The 23513-nt window shown below is 43.8% G+C and overlaps 1 protein-coding gene across 1 annotated transcript in view; it reads right to left on the bottom strand.

The window, feature by feature from the left end:
• LOC311020961 (uncharacterized protein) overlaps nt 1-20363 on the bottom strand; it is a gene marked incomplete at its 3' end in the record, with an annotated part of 37561 nt that extends 17198 nt beyond the window's left edge. The window contains exons 1-3 of the mRNA XM_084021245.1: nt 19763-20363; nt 9230-9348; nt 8986-9008 (exon numbers count right to left, since the gene is read on the bottom strand). Coding sequence (XP_083877371.1) covers nt 8986-9008; nt 9230-9348; nt 19763-20086 — 466 coding nt within the window. The 5' untranslated portion in view covers nt 20087-20363. The remainder of the gene's footprint in view (nt 1-8985; nt 9009-9229; nt 9349-19762) is intronic.
• Nucleotides 20364-23513: the final 3150 nt, after the last annotated feature.

Here is a 23513-nt window from a genome sequence, read left to right as displayed (position 1 = left end):
TCACCAGCGGACTATTTACATCTCACAGCTACGAGCACAGCTAAGCTCTCTGGTATTACCATGAAAAGGCTGACAGCGGAGCCGGTTCTGCTGCCCACGAAAGAGTTTTAGAATAAAAGTGCTATGGACAAGCTTCAGTCCATCCCATCTGTAACAACATCTGTGGCAACACCTCGGATCAGCTTTTCATGGAACGTTTGCTCTATGGTTTTGAGTTTGGACCAGCTTGTAGCCCATCGTGCTGTTTTAGGGTGACGATATTTACGATTATCCTGATAATAAAAATGGCCCACAATCAACTTTTTATTGTGATAAACAATGTGCGATATACAATATGCTGCCAAAAGTATTTGCTCACCTGCCTTGACTCGCATATGAGCTTAAGTGACATCCCATTCTTAATCCATAGAGTTTAATATGACGTCGGTCCACCCTTTGCAGCTATAACAGCTTCAACTCTTCTGGAAGGCTTTCCACAAGGTTTAGAAGTGTGTTTATGGGACTTTTTGACCATTCTTCCAGAAGTGTATTTGTGAGGTCACACAATGATGAGGGAAGGCCTGGCTCTCAGTCTCCACTCTGATTCATCCCAAAGGTGTTCTATCGGGTTGAGGTCAGGACTCTGTGCAGGCCAGTCAAGTTCATCCACACCAAACTCTCTCCTCCATGTCTTTATGGACCTTGCTTTGTGCACTGGTGCATAGTCATGTTGGAACAGGAAGGGGTCATCCCCAAACTGTTCCACAAAGTTGGGAGCATGGAATTGTCCAACATCTCTTGGTACGCTGAAGCATTCAGAGTTCCTTTCACTGGAACTAAGGGGCCAAGCCCAGCTCATGAAGAACAACCCACACCATAATCCCCCTCCACCAAACTTTACACGTGGCACAATGCAGTCAGACAAGTACCGTTGTCCTGGCAACCGCCAAACCCAGACTCGTCCATCAGATTGTCAGATGGAGAAGCGTGATTGGTCCCTCCAGAGAACGTCTCCACTGCTTTAGAGTCCAGTGGCGGCGTGCTTTACACCACTGCATCCGACGCTTTGCATTGCACTTGCCGATGTATGGCTTGGATGCAGCTGATCACCATGGAAACCCATTCCATGAAGCTCTCTACGCTGTTCTTGTGCTAATCTGGAGGCCACATGAAGTTTGGAGGTCTGTAGTAATTAACTGTAGAAAGTTGGTGACCTCTGCACACTGTGCCTCAGCATCCGCTGACCCCGCTCCGTCATTTTACGTGGTCTAACACTTCTTGGCTGAGTTGCTGTCGTTCCTAATCGCTTCCACTTTGTTCTAATCCCACTGACAGTTGTCTCTGGAATATTTAGGAGTGAGGACATTTCACAACTGGACTTGTTGCACAGGTGGCATCCCATCACGTTTGTAGAAACAGTCTGCATGCCGAGGTGCTGCTTTTATACACCTGTGGCCATGGAAGTGATCGGACACCTGATTTATATTATTCGGATGGGTGAGTGAATACTTTTGGCAATATATTGTATATCATCCTATCCACAACTGAGATCTGGGGGCTTCGGTTTGTAATCCACTTAATATCCTCACAGAAGTCAAACTGAAATGACAATGAATACTATAGAACTTTACATAGTTCAGTTCTGATGTCTCACGTAACATCATCCTGAAGTAAACTGAAACTATGATGACTGCATTTTAAACGGGTGTGACACTATCCACAGACAGACAGGCAGACAGACAGGAAGGCAGACAGACAGGCTGAGAGGGTTGAAGCCTGAATAATGCCAACAATGCCAGACTGCTGGCAGGGAAACGGTGGAGGGGAGGTGGAGTCAGGTTGTATTCTCCACTAGTGGTTTCCCCTGGGACCCCAGCCAGGTAAACTTCCAGGTCCACTTCCTCCCTAAGAAGAGGTCAGCTTTTAAGGGGCTCAATCACCCCCCCCCCCCCCCCCCCCCCCACATGCCTCTTTTCAGTTTCCTACTGACACCCACCTCCTTCTGCTGTCAACTTAACTGCTATATATATATATATATATATATACACACACACACACACACACACACACACACACACACACACTTTCCCTGCCCCGGACCAGGTTAGTTTCCCCACCATATAGGTTGCCATGTTAACTGAGCTTGTACTATGTGAATATGTGTCATGGGACTGAATGAACCGAACATGAGTCAGACTAATCAAAATAAGCCTGGCTTAGTTCGTGAAATAAGCTCTTCTATGTGCCTTGACAACGAAGCTCAGCCCCTCACAGATCAATACACAGAGCCCCTCCCCCATCGCTTTGTGACTCTGTAAAAACAAAGCAGCTAAACCCTGTGAGTCAGGGCTTCTCCACCAAGAAGGACATGTGATTGACAGGAGAGGGAGGAGGGGCATTATCTGTGTTTCACAATCTATCTGTTTCGCCGCCCCCGGTATCCCTGACAATACGGGGAAGCAAGTCATAGCTCAGAAGAGCATCCCCTGCTTTATGGTCTGTTTGACTCCAAATGGACTATAATGGACTAAATGCTGGATTTAAGAAGACTTGAAACTAGAGAATGAGACTATGAACTCATGTATACAATGTTTACTGAGGCAATACATCGAGAGAAGTAGGACCATTTTCTCATACACTTCCATACAATTAGAGAGGAGTCGCCCCTTGATGGCAGTAGAGAGAACGACAGTTTAAGGCATTTCAGCATGGCTTCACTTTTCAGAAGTGGAGGTTGCCGCCTGGTTTCAACACACACGCTGTACTTGTTGTGCTCAGAACTAACAGCTGTGGGCTTTGTGATTTGGCTCTATGGTGTTCATAATACAAATGTAAACATTATTTATGACAGGATGAGCCATAAATCAGGGATTAATGTATACACGCTGTATCCTTTGTCCTCAAACACAACAATAGGCTGATCTCACTGCAACCTGCAGGCTGTTTATGTGGCTATGAGTTACACTTCCTCTGATGATGATTGCAGTGGAACAACAGTATTCTGCTCTCTGCTCAGCCTTTTAATAGTTCATTGTTGAAGTTACCTTTGTTTACAGTATTTGCATATTATATATAACACATATATTTCCCTCCACTATCCACTTGACTGTGCCCTCCACCCGTCTCATCACCATGGGGAGCAGAGCTTTCAGCCGCTCTGGAACTCATTACAACAACATTACAACTCAGAAATATCACTTCACTTTCACTATTTAAATCCACACTTAATCTGTTTCAGACTGCTTTCCCTCTCGGAAACACAATGGCACTGTTTAACTTATTGTTTGTTTTGTATTTAATTGTTTGTTTTGTACTTTTCTTTATTCACTGTATGGTGTCCTTTATGTATTATTACTATTATTATTATTATTATTATTATGGCCCTGCGATGGACTGGCGACCTGTCCAGGGTGAACCCTGCCTTCGCCCAATGACAGCTGGGATCGGCTCCAGCCCCCCGCAACCCTGAATACAGGATAAGCGGTAGACAATGGATGGATTATTATTATTATTATTATTATTATTATTATTATTATTATTATTATTATTATTATTATGTATTCAAGTTGCACGGTGGTGTAGGTGGTAGCACTGTCGCCTCACAGTGAGAGGAGCCTGGGTTTGAATCCTGTTTCGGGTAAAATGGCACTTAAACATACTTCAATCACTTTACAATGTGTGAGATAACAATATTTGTATTGCTTCACAGATGAGACACATCTTGTTTTTTTAAATCGGGAATCCTTTCAGTGAAAAACAATCAAATGATCTTAACTAATATGATCATAAATCATAATGTCTCGCTGCATAAATAAAGTATAAAGAAAAATAAATTGCAACCTGTATTTTTAAATCATGCTCCATTTTCCCTTCTCAACCATGACAGCCAGCTAGACAGTTTTCAAAGTGACGCATGACGATATTCACAATAATCCTGATATTCACCGCAATCAACTTATTGTGATTGTTTTTTATTGCAATCAGTGATACAAATCAGATATCATTGCATCCCTAAAATAAACTTTGGACTTTAATGGATGAATATAATAAATACATATCGTAACCTATTTTGTTACGTTTCATTTTATCGAAACATTGGGAGTGAATTTCAGTTTTCTGGTAAGCAGTGATGTCAAGGGATTTTATTGTGAAAGGTTAGAACGAAAGGAGCAGCATACACTGTCGTTGTTAATGTGGAGGCAAGAAGCATATTTTATTGAATGAATTCAGTGATTTGTCTGAATCACTCTGCTCTCTCTACTGTCCGTCTGTCATTTTCCCTTCAGAGCAATGCATGATGGGATATAATGCTCTGTTAGTGACCATCGGTTGTACACTACTTTTCAAGATGAATTGTGGGAAACTTTGAGTCCACTATGTAGGGTGTATCTATCCTCACTACACATTCAGACAGAACTACAACATGGAGAAGTCACTGTAGAGTGAGTAGTGAGTGATTTCACACTCAGGCCGATCCAAACCTAATAGGGCCATGTGGTGACTGCACATACACAACAGACCCAGACTGTTGATACGAGGCCCACTCAGCCGTAAGCAATGTGGCGGGTGATTCATCTCCGTCCACTTAAAGACACATACACATATCTTTAGGCCGATTTTCTGTTTCATGATAAACATTGAAAGACAACAGACTCTGTGGCACCTTCACATTCTGCCGCTCTACTTCACGTTCATCAGTCGCAATAATAGAAACACTGAAAGAACAGAAACAGTTGGAATCTCCTCTTGTATAGATGGGGTCACACTTAAAGGTGCCATTCTAATGTTTACTCCATAACATGGGCTGTTTCACATTCAGTCAATCTTCTCAATCCTGTTATATATATATATATATATATATATATATATATATATATCAGTGGCGAGCGGTGACCTTTTACTGTGGTCATGCTGAAGTGTCAATACCATGCGCGCCCGTGGGGGGGCATTATATTTTTTAATAAAAAATATAATATGGTTAGTGGAAACAGCTTGTAGTGATCACGTTGGTCCAGAGTACATTTGATCACTATAAGCGGTTGATTACTAAAACCGAATTGTTATTACAGTATTTCACTTATTTTTTTTATGGAGGACATCATCTAAATGCCAGTTGTATAGTTTTTCAATGAGAAAAATGTAACGAAGCGGTCGTCAGCGCGATCCTCTCGTCAGCTCCAAACTCACCCGTCTGCACCTCAATCACAGACCACAGCTGGTTTTCCGCACAGCATTTACAGTAACTCACTGACACGTCTCAGATCAGTAGGCGCTGCTGCCAGTGTGTTTTTAAAACGAACTAGGCTAGTAGCGCCGCAGATTTCTCATTCCCCACCTTGTTTGACTGAGAGTGTTTCGAGATGGTTTTCATGAATGAACAGGCAATATGTCGCTGTCAGACCGGATCGTTTGACGGGAGGGGGGTCGGCTAGCTAGCCATTTATGTTTCTCATACGTGCTAGCTTGAAAGTGACGGACGAAATTCTTTGCAGTCTTTGTGATATTTACTTCAGGAGTAGGCCGACCACTTGAAATTATAGCTTTCTTTTCCTCAAAAGGTCTCCGCGAAAACGGCACTGAACGCAAAGCCTGAATATAATTAATATTTTCAGCCATTTTGACCAGGCTACACAATGAATGAACCATTGACAGTTTCCCGCTGAACAATTCAAACAAGTCATTTTTGCGCATGCGCGTTGGCAGATAAGCTGCTTCACTGACAGCTTTTTTGCCATTCAAAACGCTCATCTACAGTAAACACAGCCTTTAGCAGTAACTGTACTAGTCGGTGTCACAGTGCGCATGCGCGAAACAAGCTGTCAGCTTTCCAGCTTTTCGCAAGCAAAACGGGACAGATTAGGCACGGATTTAAGACCAAAACAGTAAAACTAAGGTATTGTATAATTGAACACACTGCCAGATTAATATTTTCAATTATTTTTATTGAAGGGCTTGGGCATGCACTGCATTTATAGCTTATTATGACCGCTCGCCCATGATATATATATATATATATATATGATTGTATTTTGTGCATTTAGAAGGTTAGAAGGTAGGTAAGAAAGGGTAAGCCTCCTCCTCTCAGACTTTCATTCAAGCCGTGGTGGGACACAGAATGTCACAAGAAGCTGTAAACGCTGGCGAACATCTGGCAGCTCAGAGTTGAAAGACTTCCACACCTGCAGCGACGGGAGAACCTCCAGCTGAGAGCAAAGCGCCACCTCCACCGGCATTCACAGCCATGTACGGCCACGTTAAAGCACTAACAGACCAATTAACACTAATGTGTGGTGGCTGGCTCCTCCCCCTGTTCTCACAGGGCTGCACACACACACACACACACACACACACACACACACACACGCACACACAGACACACACACACACACACACACACACAGCGTATTTAAGCTAAACAACAGTGTTCAACTACAGCTTCTCAGACATATCTATTTGTTTCTGTTAAACTGTTATTGAGGAACTAAACATTCTTTGTTTCATTATGTTTAATATCATGAGGTGTTCAGATTCCAGTGGACGTAATCATAGTGATGTCACACGTTGGTTTGTGGACTACAGCAGAGCAGCACCCTTACTGGATCTGGATCCATCTGGATTCTGGTCTGAAGCTGCTAACAAACATAGTGTAGCTTCATAATTCAATGTCAAGTGTGAAAGTCATCTTACAGTAGCTAACTGTATTGGTAACGTGGTAGCAACCTGTCAATCAGCAGGTAGCCCCGCCCCTAAAGCATCCCCTGCTTTCTGGTCTGTTGGACTCTAAATGGACCATAATGTACTAAATGAACATCATGCTGGATTGAAGAAGACTTGAAACTAGAGATTGAGACCATAAACTCATGTTTACAGTGTTTACTGAGATAATACATCAAGAGAGAAGTAGGACCTATTGCTCTGCACGGGCTTCACATTTCAGAAGCAGTGGTTGCCTCCAGGTGTCACTTCATCATGTTTTATCTTCAGGCCTCCAGACCGGGTCTACGGGGGCCACTACACTACATCAGAAGTGCTGGTTTGCTGGTGGAATGGCTTGGGACACCACACCCACCATGATTGGACAGCTGTGTGGAGGTGAGAACAGATCCACGGTTTGAACCTCTCCTCTTTTTCATTAGTTACAACTGTCACTTTTCAAGTGAACAACCGAGTTCAAAGCAATGAAGGACTGCGAGGAGAGAAAATGTGCACCATGTGTTCAGACATCATGTCCCATCCGTCTCTAGGACATTTTCCTGTTTGCGCCTAGCAACCAGCTGCGGTTGACAATTGAGAATCTAGAAGGTGACTAACCAGGGAGGCTCCGAGGTAGAGCGAGTCGTCCTCCAATTGGAAGATCGGCAGTTCAAATCACGGCTCCTTCAGTCTGCATGGTGAAAATGACTGAATGTGGTGTGAAGTGTAGCTTTGAGTAGCTAGTTAGCTAGAAAAGTGATGTATAAACGCAGGTCCATTTACTAATGTTATCTGATTGGAGCCAGAGCTTCATGATATATTCCATGTTGATTCAAATCACATCTTCACCGGCACGGATTGAATCAGTCCACCAGTGCGATCCTCTGAATCAGGAAAGGAAGGCTGCATTCCAACTCTTTGAGACCAGACAGTCTTGTCTCAGCCTCCTGGGCACTGCTGAGGGGCCCTTGAGCAAGGCACCGGACCCCCCAACCGGCTCCTATACTAGGATGGGCTCAATGTGTACAATCTGCTATGTGTACAATAACCAAAAGCACAATACAATAATAATAATAATAATAATAATAATAATAATAATAATAATAATAATAATAATAATAATAAAATAAAACAATACGTAAAACCTAACATGAAAAAGTTTTTCTACTAACATCACCGTTGATTCAACCCATAATGCACTTTGATTATCAACAAAACTTGATAACGCAAGCAGTTTTAATGGACACACCGGCCGACTATCTGCAGTCCAGCTGACATGTTATTATTATTATTACTCAGCTGGATGTGGATTCTTCTACCAATATTTTGTAGTTGAGACATTAACAACAGTATATGCTCAAATTACAACCAAGCAACCATTTATTAGTGTACAAGCTCATGTTGATCAATGTGCACAAATAAATAAATACAACTGTCCCAACGCTCCAAAACATGGAACCTTCCCACCGTCCGTCCGTCCCACATGGCTCACAGACACACAGCCCCGTCTGACTAACAACTTAACGACGAACACCTGGAGGCAGACAGACAGGTGACGAAACTCATTCACTCCCAGCACTTCAGCTGCTTTATATAGCGTCGGGATACAACATTTTCATTGAGTGTATATTTTGTTGCATAAATCTCCTGGAATCCTTTAATGATATCTGATCTGGTGAATGAATAAAATGCCATGTGAGCTCGTTGTCCGGCTCTCAGAGAGCAACGCACAACAACGAGGCGGCTCGTTCTCCGGCAACTCCGCAATGATGACGCCTCTCATGACACAAAATGGCCCCCGGCTGCCAGCTGAGACACGCCTCGGCATGTCGTCATGTCTGAGCGAGCCGAGGGAGAGAGGACACCAGCTGGCATGTTCACTATCAGACAACACATCACGTGAGGGGGCTCACGATTAGCACAGACAGACAGACAGACAGACAGACAGAGCGAGAGAGAGAGAGAGAGACAGACAAAGCGAGAGAGAGAGAGACAGACAGATAGCACTACGTGACACAAACAGCCCAAGACAAAGGACGTCTCTGTGTTAACTGTGTAGTAGTACACATGTAGAAATGACTGCATGCATGTGAATGTTGATTATATATCAATAGTGTATATAAGGTGAAGAATCAAATACAGCTGCCTCCTCCGTTTCCATGACGCCTCTTATCAGTTTGTGTAATTTGTCTCCATACTGTATGTGACACAAAAGCAGGTAGGACATTTTCAATAATCCTCCCAAAGTGTCCTTGCATTCTGCCATATTTGAAACAAGCCACCTGTTGGTCACCTGGTGTAAACGCACCTCACCTCCCACTGACTGCACCGATGAGCTAACATGACACAGGGAATGGAAACACAACAGTGAAATACAGAATGTCCCCTGGCCGTACGTCCTGACCTTTGACCTTTGGCTCTGTCGGCCCCCACACGCTGGAAGCTAATGACGGAGCGTCCTCACCTCCACTGTGGCTCAGAGTAATCACAGCACTGCAGCGCCACGCTAGGATGACCTCGTATTTCACAGCCTGACTGGCCAAAGGCAGTGTCTCACCTGTGCTCAGTGTGAGTGGTGTGAGTGGGTGAAGGTGTGAGGAACTTACCTGGGGGACACAGGCAGCCGTGGGGAGCCTCCCTCACCTCGCGTGTCTTCGGTAGTCTCACCGCAAGCTTCTGCACGGGGAAACAGGACAAGACTGTGAGAACTCGCCCACATTTTAACATGGTGTAACGTCTAACATGGAATGTCTGTTGTCAACGACAACACCATTTACAAACTTAAAAATAGAATATAAATATCTGTTATCTAACCTACTTATGTTTTTTGTTATTATATTCGGCGTGGTATTAGGGCCACTGTAGGAAAAGAAATGGAGCCGAGAGAGGAGGGTAATATTCAGAGTGCAAAGTGCAAATTTGCAACTTTATTACAAAGCTAACAACCGTCATCTACGCTAGCTAACTTCCCATGAATGTCGCATTTATTTCTTCTAATTAATACATCACAACGTGTGACAACGCCTCGTTAAGGTCCTTAGGGTGATGGTTGTTGATGGTTTTATTTAAATGGACCAAATTGTCATCTTATGGGTGTTTATTGATCGGGTGGTCAGGCTAAGATGCTAGCGGTAGCTTTCAGGACTAGTTAGAGGACTATGAAGAGGACTATATAGAGGATTAGTTAGAGGACTTTGTAGAGGACTAGGTAGAGGACTATAATAATAATAATAATAATAATAATAATAATAATAATAATAATACATTTTATTTAGAAGCGCCTTTCAGGTCACTGAAGGACACTTTACAATTTAAAACAAGAGCAAACAAATAGGCGATTTATATTACGAAGATGGAAGTAGGCAGTGCGGGTGGTGATGTTGATATGGGATTTGAAGGAGAGTGAGCCATCGAGGATGACACCCAGACTCTTGTAGAGGACTAGGTAGAGGACTATGTAGATGACTAGGTAGAGGACCAGTGTTTCCCCTACCATTGTACAGGCCTGGCGGGCCGCCAGGCCAAGGAGACCTGACACCAGGCCAAAAAAAAATAATCATTACGCCAAAAATAAGCTACCTATCAATTAATTCATTAATCAATAATCATTTACATTAGGAGCGCCTCCGCGCAGCACAGTAGACTTGCTCCGCAAGATGCGCGGCCGCAACAATCCTCGCTGCGCGCTCCCGCTACGTTCTTCTTCGTGTACTTTACACGCTTGATGTTGTTCTGATGCCGTTCCGCCTCGTTAAACCACCACGATGTCGCTTTCTACTTTGAAAACACGGAAAGTTGACACTGTATTTTGACAAGCTGTTGCACTCTTCAGACTCGTGGTGTGAGCGGAACCGGACCGGTACCGGAACCGGACCGGTGCATTTATAAGAAAAATGCCGCTGTGTTTCTCCGTCCAAAATCCGCTTTCCTCGCGCTGCCTGCTCGCACAGATCCGCTCGTGCGCACATTCGCTGATGCAGGTCGAGTGTTTAAAGGAGTCATCACCTGGTTTTATACGTATCCAGCCCCCCTTGGATCGCTTTGGATCAATTCGTAAAACTTATTAGAAAAAAAAAAAAAAATTTTAATCAAACATTGAGCTTGTTCTGACCCTTTTTCGTACCGCGATTTTATCACGCGAGATTACGCGCAAGGTTTTGACTGGTCCGGATGTGCATTGTATAATATGTAATGAGGCGCGCGTTGATTCGCCGCAGGAAGGACAGAGCCGGGGGGGCTTGCCTGCATGCAGACTCCAAAACATAATGGCGGCGCTTCGGCGATTTCAGGTAGCGGACGGGGCGGGGTTGGGTGGTGAAAGAGGGGTGGGCTTATGCAAGTAGCCGCCACGGTGACGTCACCGAAGGCGCAGAATCAAAATCTCGTGCTTTAGGAATGCACACCCTTGTGTGCTATTCCTGTTCGGAAAAAGAGCAGAAGCGAAAAAACGGCGCCACTTTCAAACTCCAGCCTTTCAGGCAAGTTTCAACTGAGGTCAAACACAGATATGCATGTTTTAACAAGAGAAATTGCGATTTCCAGGTGATGACTCCTTTAATATAAATATATGCAGAGACGGCGCTCCTTCAAAACAACATCAAGCCATGCGTGTGTAGTATTAGGACGTGATGACGTTTGTACAACCGGCTAACGGGCCAAAGCCCGTTTGGGCTGGAGCAGTGTGAATGCAAAGCCGCGGGGGACCCCCCTGGGGCAATCGTGCCGAGGCACGCTACTGATCGCGCCCTTAGGCAGCCTATGTTAATAAAATAAGGATTGTTTTTGATAAGCTGTGGAACTCTGAGTTAACCTATTTCTACCTGAATTTCTATGAACTATCAGGCTGTTGAGTAAACCTATAACTTATATTTTACTTGATAAAATAAGACAATATATGCACTCATATGTCGTTATAGTGTTTTACAGTATCTGTAGCTATTAATGTGATGCTCCTCATTTTCCAGACATATTTTTCCAGCCCCTAATTTTGGATCATTTCCATCAACCGGCACCTTAATAAGTCACTCTCCCCTTGAATCCTTGAAAACCTTGAATACACTCTGGTTGAACAAAAATGTTGAATGCAAATATAATAATTGCAGAATTGCAGACTGTTTGCTGTGCCACCTGACTTAATCCAACTGCACCAATACACCATCCCACGCGTCTCGTCTGTATAGGGTTTTTTCGGTGGGTACCACCGGGCCTGAAAAAAATTCTAGGGGAAACACTGAGGACTATGTAGAGGACTAGGTACAGGACTATGTAGAGGACTAGGTAGATGACTATGTAGATGACTAGGTAGAGGACTATGTAGAGGACAAGGTAGAGGACTATGTAGAGGACTAGGTAGAGGACAATGTAGAGGACTAGGTAGATGACTATGGAGAGGACTAGGTAGAGGACCATGTAGATGACCATGTAGAGGACTATATAGAGGACTATGTGGAGGATTATTGTTGACAAGACTAAAACAACACAGGTGATACACAGAAAAATGTAGGGAAAATCACAAAGACTGGTACAACACAGGATGTAAGAACTTAATAATAATAATAATAAGAAGAAGAAGAAAATAATTTAAAATGAGCTTGGCAGGCTGGGTTAGCCTCTTGACTCAAAATAACCAGGGATTCCAAAGTTAAGTGCTGTCGTCATTCTTGAGTCTCATGCAGAATACATTTCAGGACTACACTCTCAGGCACACATTTCACTTGTCCCACTTTCTATTATTCCAGAGTTCTTCCAGGAATGTATTTGATGCTGGCAGAGCCCACTCACACCTGGAGAAGTCTTTTGTCAGACTCCTGCAGCCGGAGCTGCCGGAGCTCCAACCTTACGCTACATCTCCAGACTAGAGAATGGAAGCAATGCAGAGAGAACTGCATTCTGCAATTTCTCTGAAATGTATGCCTTTAATTTTGGAAATTATTTCTCTGAATATTCACTTTTTTAAACTACAATGGCCCCAATACTTTGTTGTCTAAGCGAGATTAAATGAGGAGTATCTTTTTTCCTAGTTTGTCTGCGATCCAGCATTACTGGAGAGAGAGAGAGAGAGAGAGAGAGAGAGAGAGAGAGAGAGAGAGAGAGTAAAACAGATGCTTCGTTGGCTCCGCCCACTGAGCTGCAATTCAACTAATGATATAACGTCTGCCTGAACTAATTCAGCTCTGCATCCTTGTTATCAAGGTCATACCATGACATCGTACAGACTATAGATAGAAAGTATATGTTGAGCAGCTGGTGTGTGTGTGTGTGTGTGTGGTAATCCGATGCCAACGTTCATTAATGTGGTTTTCACATTCTATTTTAAAAGGATGACAAACCTTTTTAGTATCCTGTAGTCTGATTAACATTGAGACCTCCACTCACTTCCTGTTATGGTGTTCTGAGTCCTGGCCTGCTTTCACCCATTAACTGTATGTACACCCATTGGATTACAGTTTTGAAGTTTCAACTTTGGTATTTTGGCCATTGCCATCTTAGATTCTGACCGTCTGCATGTTGGAATTGTTCGCAACCAGTGAAGGAAGTGACCATATTTGGACTGAGCGACGGGTGGATCTAATGAGAAGAATACTGCAAACTGAAATGCTAAATGGAAAAGAGAGGTGTGATAAATAATAACCATTATTAAAACAAAGATGCCTGGCTCTGGTTTTTGAAGCGGCTGCATCTGATGCATGTGTTCACACCGACACATGAAGCAAATAATTCCTGCAACACGAGTGTATACCAAGTCAACGCAAAGACACAAAAATGATGCTGGTTCATGTGTCTTTCTAGATCCAGTGAATCCAGCTTGGTGAAATCCACCGAGCACCTCTGGATGATGTCATGAACTCAGACAGGACTTGTTTGGTTTCCTGATGGATCTGGGACTTCAACATGTACAAAGCAGCAACAGTGTGATTTCAGTCATGATGGAGGAAACCTACATGGAGGTAAGCCCCGCCCCCTTCTACAGAGCAGCTAGTGTGAATGACGCAAATAAACAAAAATAATCTTGCAGTCAAACTCACATGGAGGCACAAATTGCCAAGTACCACTTGGTGTGAACACAGGATTACACTCCAGCAGCTTATAACACATGGGTATCATCTATCACGCTGTCCGGACACTTTAAATGCTGTGTCATGAAATGTCTCTCTGGTCTTCCCGTCTGGACGGTGATGTGATGTCTTCATTAAGAAAAACACTCATGCGTTTGCTCACTGTAAATCTTGACTGTGCTGGATATCTTTCCTGTATCTATGACTGACATCGTGTCTGTTTCCTCTCAAGCTCAACTGATCTTTCAGGTTGGCGAAAGAAGTGTGTGTTCATGTGTGTGTGTGTGTGTATGCGCGTGTGTGTGTGAGTGTGTGTGTGCGCGTGTGTTTGTGTGCAGCCATCACTAACTGTGCTCTGATGAAGTGCAGAGGTGCTTGGGTACTTCTACTTGAGTGTGCTGTTTGCATTAGGCTGTCTGATTATCACATGGCTCATTTATACACACACATCATAGAGGACACACACATGTATTACTGTGTGTGTGTGTGTGTGTGTGTGTGTGTGTGCGTGGACCTTACATTGTATTGGGTGAAAGGTCTGTGGGGAGCAGAGTGAGGAAACCGAGGCAGGGGGAGACTATATTTTTCATGTTTCTACACCTCACAACATGACCTCCAGCTCCCATCATGCCTCTGCTCTCACTCGGCACAGCAGGCTTCTAGCAGGTCCACAGAGAGCACTTTGTGGTTAATTGTAAACGTCACAGGGGCCAAGTTTGAGGTAAGATAATAACAACAGAGGGAGGGGGAGGTCGGGGCGCTTCTCAGGGGTGTTGTTAAGGTTATGGCAGTTGCTTTGGGGAGAACAAGGACCTCACAAATTCTGATTCTTAACTTGGACACCTTCATACGGACTAGAACCTTCATCAGGCTTGAACCTTTATACGGGCTAGAATCTTCATACGGGCTAGAATCTTCATACGGGCTAGAACCTTCATACAGGCTAGAACCTTCATATGGGCTAGAACCTTCATACAGGCTAGAACCTTCATATGGGCTAGAGCCTTCATACAGGCTAGAACCTTCATATGAGCTGGAACCTTCATACAGGCTAGAACCTTCATATGAGCTGGAACCTTCATACGGGCAAGAACCTTCATATGAGCTAGAACCTTCATATGGGCTAGAATGTTCATACAGGCTAGAACCTTCAGGTAGGCTAAACAACAGGCAGTTTTCTAGCCTTGCGTCTCAGTGTGAAGGGCTCCTCACTCGGCTTTAGCACAATACGGTTTGCCTAGCTTAGCAGTAGGTGTGGAAGTAGGGATGGGTAAAAATATCGATTCAGCAATGCATTGCGATTCTTTTCCCCGCAATTCAATATCGATTCAGCAATCTTCTGAATCGATTCAGGCCCCTGGCCAGTGGGGGCGCTGTGACCGACATCCTTGTGTGATTCGCGCTGTACGGACGGGGGCCGCACTAGACCAAACCATTACAATATGGCGACCGGAGTGAGTACAGCGTACACACCGGCCGCGGAAGCGCCGCGAATAGACGCGTAGTGGAGCCCGCTTCCTTTCGGCGCCGCTGTTAAGCGATAGTGTAGTTGACACCAGACGCGGAGCGCCGCGAATAGGCGCGGCCGTCCCACGCCGTGAAGCGATCGTTTCGGCGTCTGCTGTATTTTTTGCGCGTGCCGCGAGCAAACTTTTCAAAATAAAATACCGCGATTGACAAATGCGATCATAGTTGTGTATCTCAACTCGCACTGGGAAACAGGAAGAGAAAATACATTTAATAAATGTTAAGAGTAGATAAACAAATATGTGCATTTCAACGGTATATCTGCACTACTACTGTCTACTACCACAGCTTCCGCGGCCGGTGTGAACCCGTTACATGCACTGTAGTTCAGTGTTTAAGTAGTGTCCTGTTTTATAATGCCATGAGTTATACCACGGCTGTTCATAAGGCATGAAACTAAATAAATTATTTGAAAAAATGATCTGGTACTCTTACTTGTGTATTTCTACTTGATACTGAATCGATATCGAAGCATTTCAATCAATATCGAATCGAATCGATATTGAATCGAATCGTGACCCAACGAATCGAAATCGAATCGAATCGTAAGATTTTAAACAATACCCAGCCCTATGTGGAAGTATAACAACTAACAACAATCACCATTTCTTGTGTACTAGTCACATAACCACTGGCATCAGTTCCATGTCTGTTCTCCTCTTATTTTATTTCTATGACTTCACAACATGTAAAAGCAGCAATGGTGGTTATTTCAGCCATGATGGATGAAACCTATGTGGTAGCAAGCCCCTCCCTCTTCTCCTGTGTAGCTAGTGTGAGTGACGTGAATAAACAAACAAATGGATGGAACTATTTCTTGATGCACAAATATTTTCCTGTGCAGGTGTGTCCCGCTAATACCTGTGCAGCCACTGCACACACGGAGTTCACGATATAGTTCCCCCTAGTGCCTTCTCCTAAAATAAATCTCACTGTGACTACCTGCTTCTTTTTTGTATTGATCCATGATTAAAATAAACAGATCTATTTACTTCCATAATAATTTATTAATACCATATTAAACAGCAATAAAAGTGTGTGTGTGTGTGTGTGTGTGTGTGTGTGTGTGTGTGTGTGTGTGTGTGTGTGTGTGTGTGTGCGCATGTGCGTGTGTGTGTGTGTTCATGCCAGTGAAGGAAGATGTCACGCAGTGCAACATGGTCAAGCAGGGAAACACAAGACCTCCACAAAGCCTGAGACCGAGGCCCAATAACAGCAAACTAGATTAACCACAAACAAAAAAGGGTTCTGCTTTGATCCGGATCTGAGTGGACTAATACGGACCAACTCTACACTGCTGGAAGCGGACACATTTTCCACCCCAGAGGAAATTGGTGATGATTGAAGGGGATGGGGAGGTGGATTCTGGACAGTGTTGGCTGAAAGAACGACAGGAGGACACATCTGTGCTTGTGTCCCATCAATAATGACTATGTATACATGCAGAGCCAAACAAAGAGGCAGGCTGCATCGCCCCAGGCCCGTCTTGACATGAAGATGGAGAGATGCTCCTCACTGGGCCCCATTGGGGAGCTCCAGAGCCAGGACTGGACCATCAGCACGTTTGATTGGACAGTCCTTTAATTCATCAACCCCACTATGATTTAGTGAACACATGAAGGAGTACATACTAGGGCCTGGTCAGTGGCCCTATGCTTCAAACCATGACGCTCTACGTGCACATACTCATGGTGACGTCGCCCGTTGGTTTGAGGACTACGGTTATGAAGCTTCAAGTTGGGCATTTTGGCCGACACCATTTTGGAATTTTTGTAACCAGTGAAGGAAGTGACCATATTGTCACAATGCCGAGGTGCTGTTGTGAAGTGACACCTTTTCTAAACCTAACTAAGAGGTTTAGTTGCCTGAAAGTGTACATAATGGACATTGCAATATGCACATGTTCAGTATTAAATGAGCTCCAGTCGAGGTCGGCCCACCAGTGTCATGATGAATATATTTTTACTCTGAGTGGAGGAGCCTCTCCCCAGCAGATCATTCCCAAAAGACCAGCTATATCAGGTGGTCTTGGAAAGACCCAGGTTAAAGATGATCGATAAAGAAGATCGTTGAAATGGTCTACTGTCCAGAGTGGGAGGGGCCTGAAACCACCTGACCCGTCTAAAGCCTACCACAAAGTTTCATGTCGATCCAACCAGTGAGATTATTATTACATTTGTAGAGCACAACATTGTTTATAGATCTAGAGTCCTAACTTTGCTCTTGAAGTTCATTAAATTGATCCATTTCACTTTAAAAGGAACAACATTTTGTTGTTTTATTACGGTATTGTGCAGCCCTAGTCTGTAGTTCTTTTAAGCCCAACCATGATGTTTGTTCTCAACCTGACTAAGCCGTTTTGGTGCCTAAAGCTAACATTGGTTATGTAGCGTAATGTTAGGAGACCAGGCTGCAGGGCATCTCATACAGAGGAAGAAGGGCACTGACCAAGTGCCGCTAGTCAATGAGGGGGTAGTGAAAATGTCTCCGGTTAGCCTAGCTCAGCATAGAGACTGGAAGCAGCAAAGGTGGCTCTGAAATACACCGACACCTGTAAAGCTCGGGCGAACTAAAACCAAAGCCTGTGCTCAACCATACAGTAACCTGGCAACCAGGGTTGTAGAGATAATACACTTATAAAGACCATTATTGTTGCTTCGGGGTTAAGGAGACTTGTGATCCAACATTACGCTACAAACCCATCATTAGGTTTGGACAACAAATACTCTCAGTTAGGGTTATAGAGACATCAATGCATCTCTTGACAATGCATCTCTTGACAACACAAGTCCTGTGTTGTTGGGGGGGGGGGGGGCTAGTGACGTAATACTACGTCACTAGCTCTGGACGTTGCTTAGTCACATGGATGTGTTTAATTTGTGTCCAACATGAAAAAAGATTCTTATGAACTTTCTTTTGGAACTGTTTTTCTAAGAGACACAAAGAAAATCACCACCACCTCACCTCCATATATTGAAAATCTTTTCTTTCCTGATACTTGCTCGGATTAAATGTCGACTCAGGCTAACAGGAGAGTGTGATCCCCAACAGGAGCCCCCTGAGGTCTTCTTCTGGTAAGTGTATTATATTGGCCCTAGTGAAAGGGGTCAGGGTGGGGGGGCGTTGGGGTCCCTGCCTGACTTCAATCACTGTGGCAGAGTTTGTTAGTGTAGCTGTGGAAGTGGTGAATGACGGGGCAGCAGATGTTGTGAAAGGACCGTGAGGACACACACATGTGGACTGAGATGTGCAGAGACACTTGGACTGAAGACAGTATGCCACCACTTTCTCTATAGGTACTACCTGCTGGCTTGGTTCCTTATTAATAAACTCACAAATCACTATTCGTTTTAAAATCTGTTACACAGGTTTTCAAAAGGAGGATCAGGAGAAGGCAACAACTGTTCATATCCAGAACATTACCCATACAAATGACGGAAAAACATCATTTGAAGGGATTATATTACTTATTGCATCAAGATAAATAATGGATTAAGTGTTGAGCTTATCATCCTTCCTTCCCACACTATAGCACAGCATACCGCCATAAAACTGAATCATTCCATTCATTTCTATAATAATATTGATTTGGTTGATTTCAACAGGGTGACTGAACAACCTGTTATAACTATAAATACAAATGTATTGTAATATATATTACTCAATATGCTTTTTTCGGGGTGAAAACATCATGAAATTCACACTAACGAGGTTAAAACTGACCAGATACAGTTGAGGTTTTATGCCTTAAAAAAACCTTAAACAGTGCAGACAATCCCTTAAAATCCCTGAAATATTTAACAATCCACTCATTTAGACCAAATCTGAACCCTGACAGAGCTGGACATAAAGACCCCCAACATCCTGACGTTGATACCACCATTAATTAATAGGCTTATTAATGGGGTTTTTCATGAACGCCAAATTAATATGTAAAATAAGGAGAAAGAACCTCATCAAAAGCTAGTTTAGGTGGTAATTAGGGGCTAGCCTTTGAAACGTGTTTTGAGGGGTTGATTTGATGTTTTTGTTGTTTTTATTCATGTCAAATTAATATGTAAATGACGTAGAAAGTGCCCTTTTAAATCTATTGAAGGCGTTACATTGGTGGCGTTAGAAACAAAGGTGTGTACAAGGGGTTACTTTACTTTTTTTAAATGCATTTTTACTTCTTTTTTTTGTCATTAATGTCATATGAATATGTACATTGGCAAAATGAATAGAAACGTATTTAATGTGGTGATTAGGGGTTAATAGAATTAAGGGATTCGTTCTCGTCTTTTTTCATTAATGTCAAATGCATATGCAAATTGGCTTCATGAATTAAAATCTACGCATTAATTGGGACTTACTGTTTAAAATAAAGGTGTTTTCAACAGGCTTTGTGTCTTTTTTTTAATTAATATTTGTTGTATTAACGTCAAATTAACGGCGCAGACCACTTGTGGAATGAGGTTTAATCACGACAAAAACCGAACTCTTCCTCTCTCAAACACATATGGTCTCACCTCGTCCAGGATCTGGTCCAGCCGGCCCAGGATAACGGGCTCCACCTGTTCCAGAGACAACATCCACGCGGAGAGCTGCGCGTCCCGCTGCTGCCGCTCCAGACTTACAATCCGGCTCTGCAGTTCCGAGCTCCGCACCAAAACCGCAACGCAAACTCCGACGCACAGCACTGATGCTGCGACGCAAACCGTGACGCCCGGCAGGTCTCTCCAAGTCCTCCACCGCGGCGCCTTCTCCTGTCCTCCCGTCCTCTTGTCCTCAGCTGGGCTCCCAGCGACTCCCCACTTCTGGTCCCCGTCCATGTTAGACCTCGAACTCTGCATTCGGCGACACAGAAACTCCTCTGTGCATCAGGTGAAGAGCAGCAGAGTCCTGCACCGTGGTCTCTCGTTGGGGGGAACTTTAATCTGTTCTCTTCTTCTCCGAACCTCTTCGCTGAGCCGCTACGTCAGACGTGCAGAGCAGACATGGTGCGGGTCTGTGATGGTTCAGCGAGTGGTGCTCCTGGTTCTCGGTGTTCTCGGTGCTCCGCTCTGTCTGTCCCGTGCGCCGCCTCTCCTCTGAGCGCTCCTGTGCCGCAGGTCAGCCGTCAGTGCGAGTCTCTGAAACCCGAGCCGGTCTCTCTCTCCTCTGGATGCCGCGGGCCCTTTGCTCCTCCTCTCGGAGGCTTTAGGTTAAATGCCGGGGCGGGATTCGTGGTCGTGTTGCTGCCCCCTTTGATCCGCGTTCTTGCCGATGGGTATTTTTAGGGCGAGCAAGGCGAGGACGCGCAGTCACACAGGAAGAGTGACGGCCTGCTGACAGCGGCGCTCAGATCCGGACCAAAACAGACCAGCACTCTGACTCCCTGGTCCGGATGCAAAAAGTCACCTTAGCACATTCACATAATAAGTTAGCACCACGGCTTCAAGCAGGTCAAATTATGGTTCAGAGTAAAAAGTAAACTTTATTGGTGATGATCAGGCAGCAACCGCTGACTCTGAACAGTGAAGCCAAAAAGTGCCTTAAAGTTGCATTCTTTCTACTGGCCATCAGGGGGCGACTCCTCTAGTTGTGAAAAGAAGTCTTATTACATAGAAGTCTATGAGAACATGTTCTTACTTCTCTCTTGATGTATTATCTCAGTAAACATGAGTTTATTGTCTCAGCATGATGTTCATTTAGTACATTATGGTCCATTGAGAGTCCAACAGACAGAAAGCAGGGGATGCTTTATGGGGCGGGGCTTGCCTGCTGATTGACAGGTCGCTATCATGCTACCAATGCTAGTTAGCTACTAAGATACTTCAACACTTAGCTGTAATGTTGACCTTGAATTATGAAGCTAACGTTGTTAGCAGCTTCACACCAGAATCCAGATGGATCCAGATCCGGTAAGGGTGCTGCTCTGCTGCTTTTGTTCATCAGATCCACCCGTCGCTCCTCCACAGTCCAAATATGGTCACTTCCTTCACTGGTTGCAAAGAATCCAAGATGGTGACGGCCAAAATGCCGAACTCAACGCTTAAAAACTGTCGTCCACAAACCAACAGGTGACGTCATCATGACTACGGCCACTTTTAGAAGTCTGTGGTTGGTTTCAGGAAAAACACAAAGTTGAATGTTAAAATGTACAACATCATCATGGACTTGTAATTTGTTACATTCAGAAAGTGATCATCTGATGAAAATAAAACATGTTTTCAAAGTAATTGTAAGAACGGTATGTATTTTATATTAATGGTGAAATTAAGTATTCGGTGTCTGACAGTAATTAAAAGTAAGTACTTTCACTTGTACCTAGTCGGTGCATCCAAGGTGTTTGACAACTCTCCCACGGACATTTTGAGGCCTTGATGGACACTTTTGGTCAGTCCGCATTTCTGCAGACTTTGCCTGAGGGAATTACCCACAAATCATAGCGTTGTGACGTTAAACACAGGGTTCATTGGGAAAGACATGAGGCATACAAAAGGTAAACAATTTGAAGATGGAACATAAAATCACCTGGAATCAGAGGTAAGGAGTCAGTCAGCTCTTCTAATGTTGCTTATTGATACTGATTTTACAAAGTAAGTTGATTATTTGACATTTCCGATTCGTCTAGTAAGACAAGAGTCTGGAAGACATTGAAAGCAGGCAGTAAAAACAGTTGAAATAAAAGCAATGTGTATTTCTAGCATTTCAAGCCCTACAGCCTCTCACACTCCGCCAGGTGACATCAGTGCTCAAGGCCTCAGGAGGGACACTGGGACTGGGTCAACGGTCAAAGTGCAGAGGTCAAGATATCACGACTCTTAGTTCCTAATGTTGTTCAAGCTTCAAAACTGTGGCTCCTGCATTTCCCACAATGCAAGTCCACGGAGTGTTTCATCCTCCTGCCAGGTAAACTCTCATATCTGTCTGACTCTCCACCTCCGCTGTGTAACCCTAGCTTTCTAGGCAAAGGCATGCTTGGATCACCCTGATGACATCACTCTGACATCATGGTGCACCTCAGAGGAAATTTTAAATACAATTTTATTAACAATATTTGCATATATATATATATATATATATTATATAAAACTATTCTTTTTTAACTCACTTTTTATTCAACATATTCATGCAGCATACAGTTTAAACAACTAATAACAAGGCAGAGATGGAATAGGAGGTGCATCTGGTCCAGTTCCTTGTCCCTTCTAGTCCAATATCTGTCATTTTAAAAGTATTTTTTTATCATAATTTTATCACTGATTCTTGAGATAAGGGACTAAACATGTCCCACATCAAAATGTTGCAATTTGTCTTAATAAACAATAAATTATTCATTTTAAAAAGGCTTTAAAAGTTGGATATGAAAGACTTTTGTATGTGTACACCCTTAGTTTTGTATTTATATTATTTCATAGTAATTTGATAAAATACCGGCACTGTACTATGAAAGCCCATGCAAATGAACTCGTCCTCCATAGAGGTCTAGGTCAGTATCAAACTGCCGAAGTCAGTTTTAAAATGCCCAAAATGTCCAAATATTAATATGAGCCTGTGAATTTCGGCGTTACTCTGAATAAGGCACATTTGAATATTCCCACCCATTCTAGGTCAGTGCCCACGACCCACCTCCCCATCCTCCGCTCATTAGAGCATTCATAATGTCTTCTTGGGGATCCGCCCAGTATGTCTGCCCAGTATTTGTATGCAGAAACAAAGTCCTTACAGCGATAATGGTGTGTTTTTTTTCTGATAAGACCTACCGTTTTGTCAGAAACAGCCCAAATGTGAGACCAGCGCAGAAGCAGAAAATGGCTCTTTTTCTCCACGTTTCTGTCTCCCTCAGCCTGGTGGGGACTTCAAGTTGCCACGGTAACCCTTTAACTGAGCCTCAGGCCACAGCTACAGTTAAAGGGATAGTTCACCGCCACGCAGGTGGTCAAGTGGTGAGAGCACATGCCATGTACGCATATATGCAGCCAACCCTGGTTCGAATCCTGACTGGAGGTCCTTTGCTGCATGTCACATCCCCCTCTCTCTCCCATGTTTCCTCTCTGACCACTGCTAAATAAAAGGCGTCTATGCCAGAAGAAAAATCTTAACAAAACAAAAACAAAGGGACAGTTCCACAGTTTGGCAAATTGGCCCATTGCCATAATCCCTATATTCACAGCATTATTTGTTGGTGTAAACTATTTTTAGCTGCTCAGAGCTTTGCTACAGAGGCTAATGGGATTTCCTGGTTTCCCTCATCAAACTCATCAAATACACAATCCAACAACTCCAAAATGCTTT

This window comes from Eutrigla gurnardus, assembly GCF_963514095.1.
Source record: "Eutrigla gurnardus genome assembly, chromosome: 11".
NCBI classification, from domain to species: Eukaryota; Metazoa; Chordata; class Actinopteri; order Perciformes; family Triglidae; genus Eutrigla; species Eutrigla gurnardus.
Note: the sequence above shows the minus strand (reverse complement) of the source record. Positions and strands in the feature narration are given on the sequence as shown.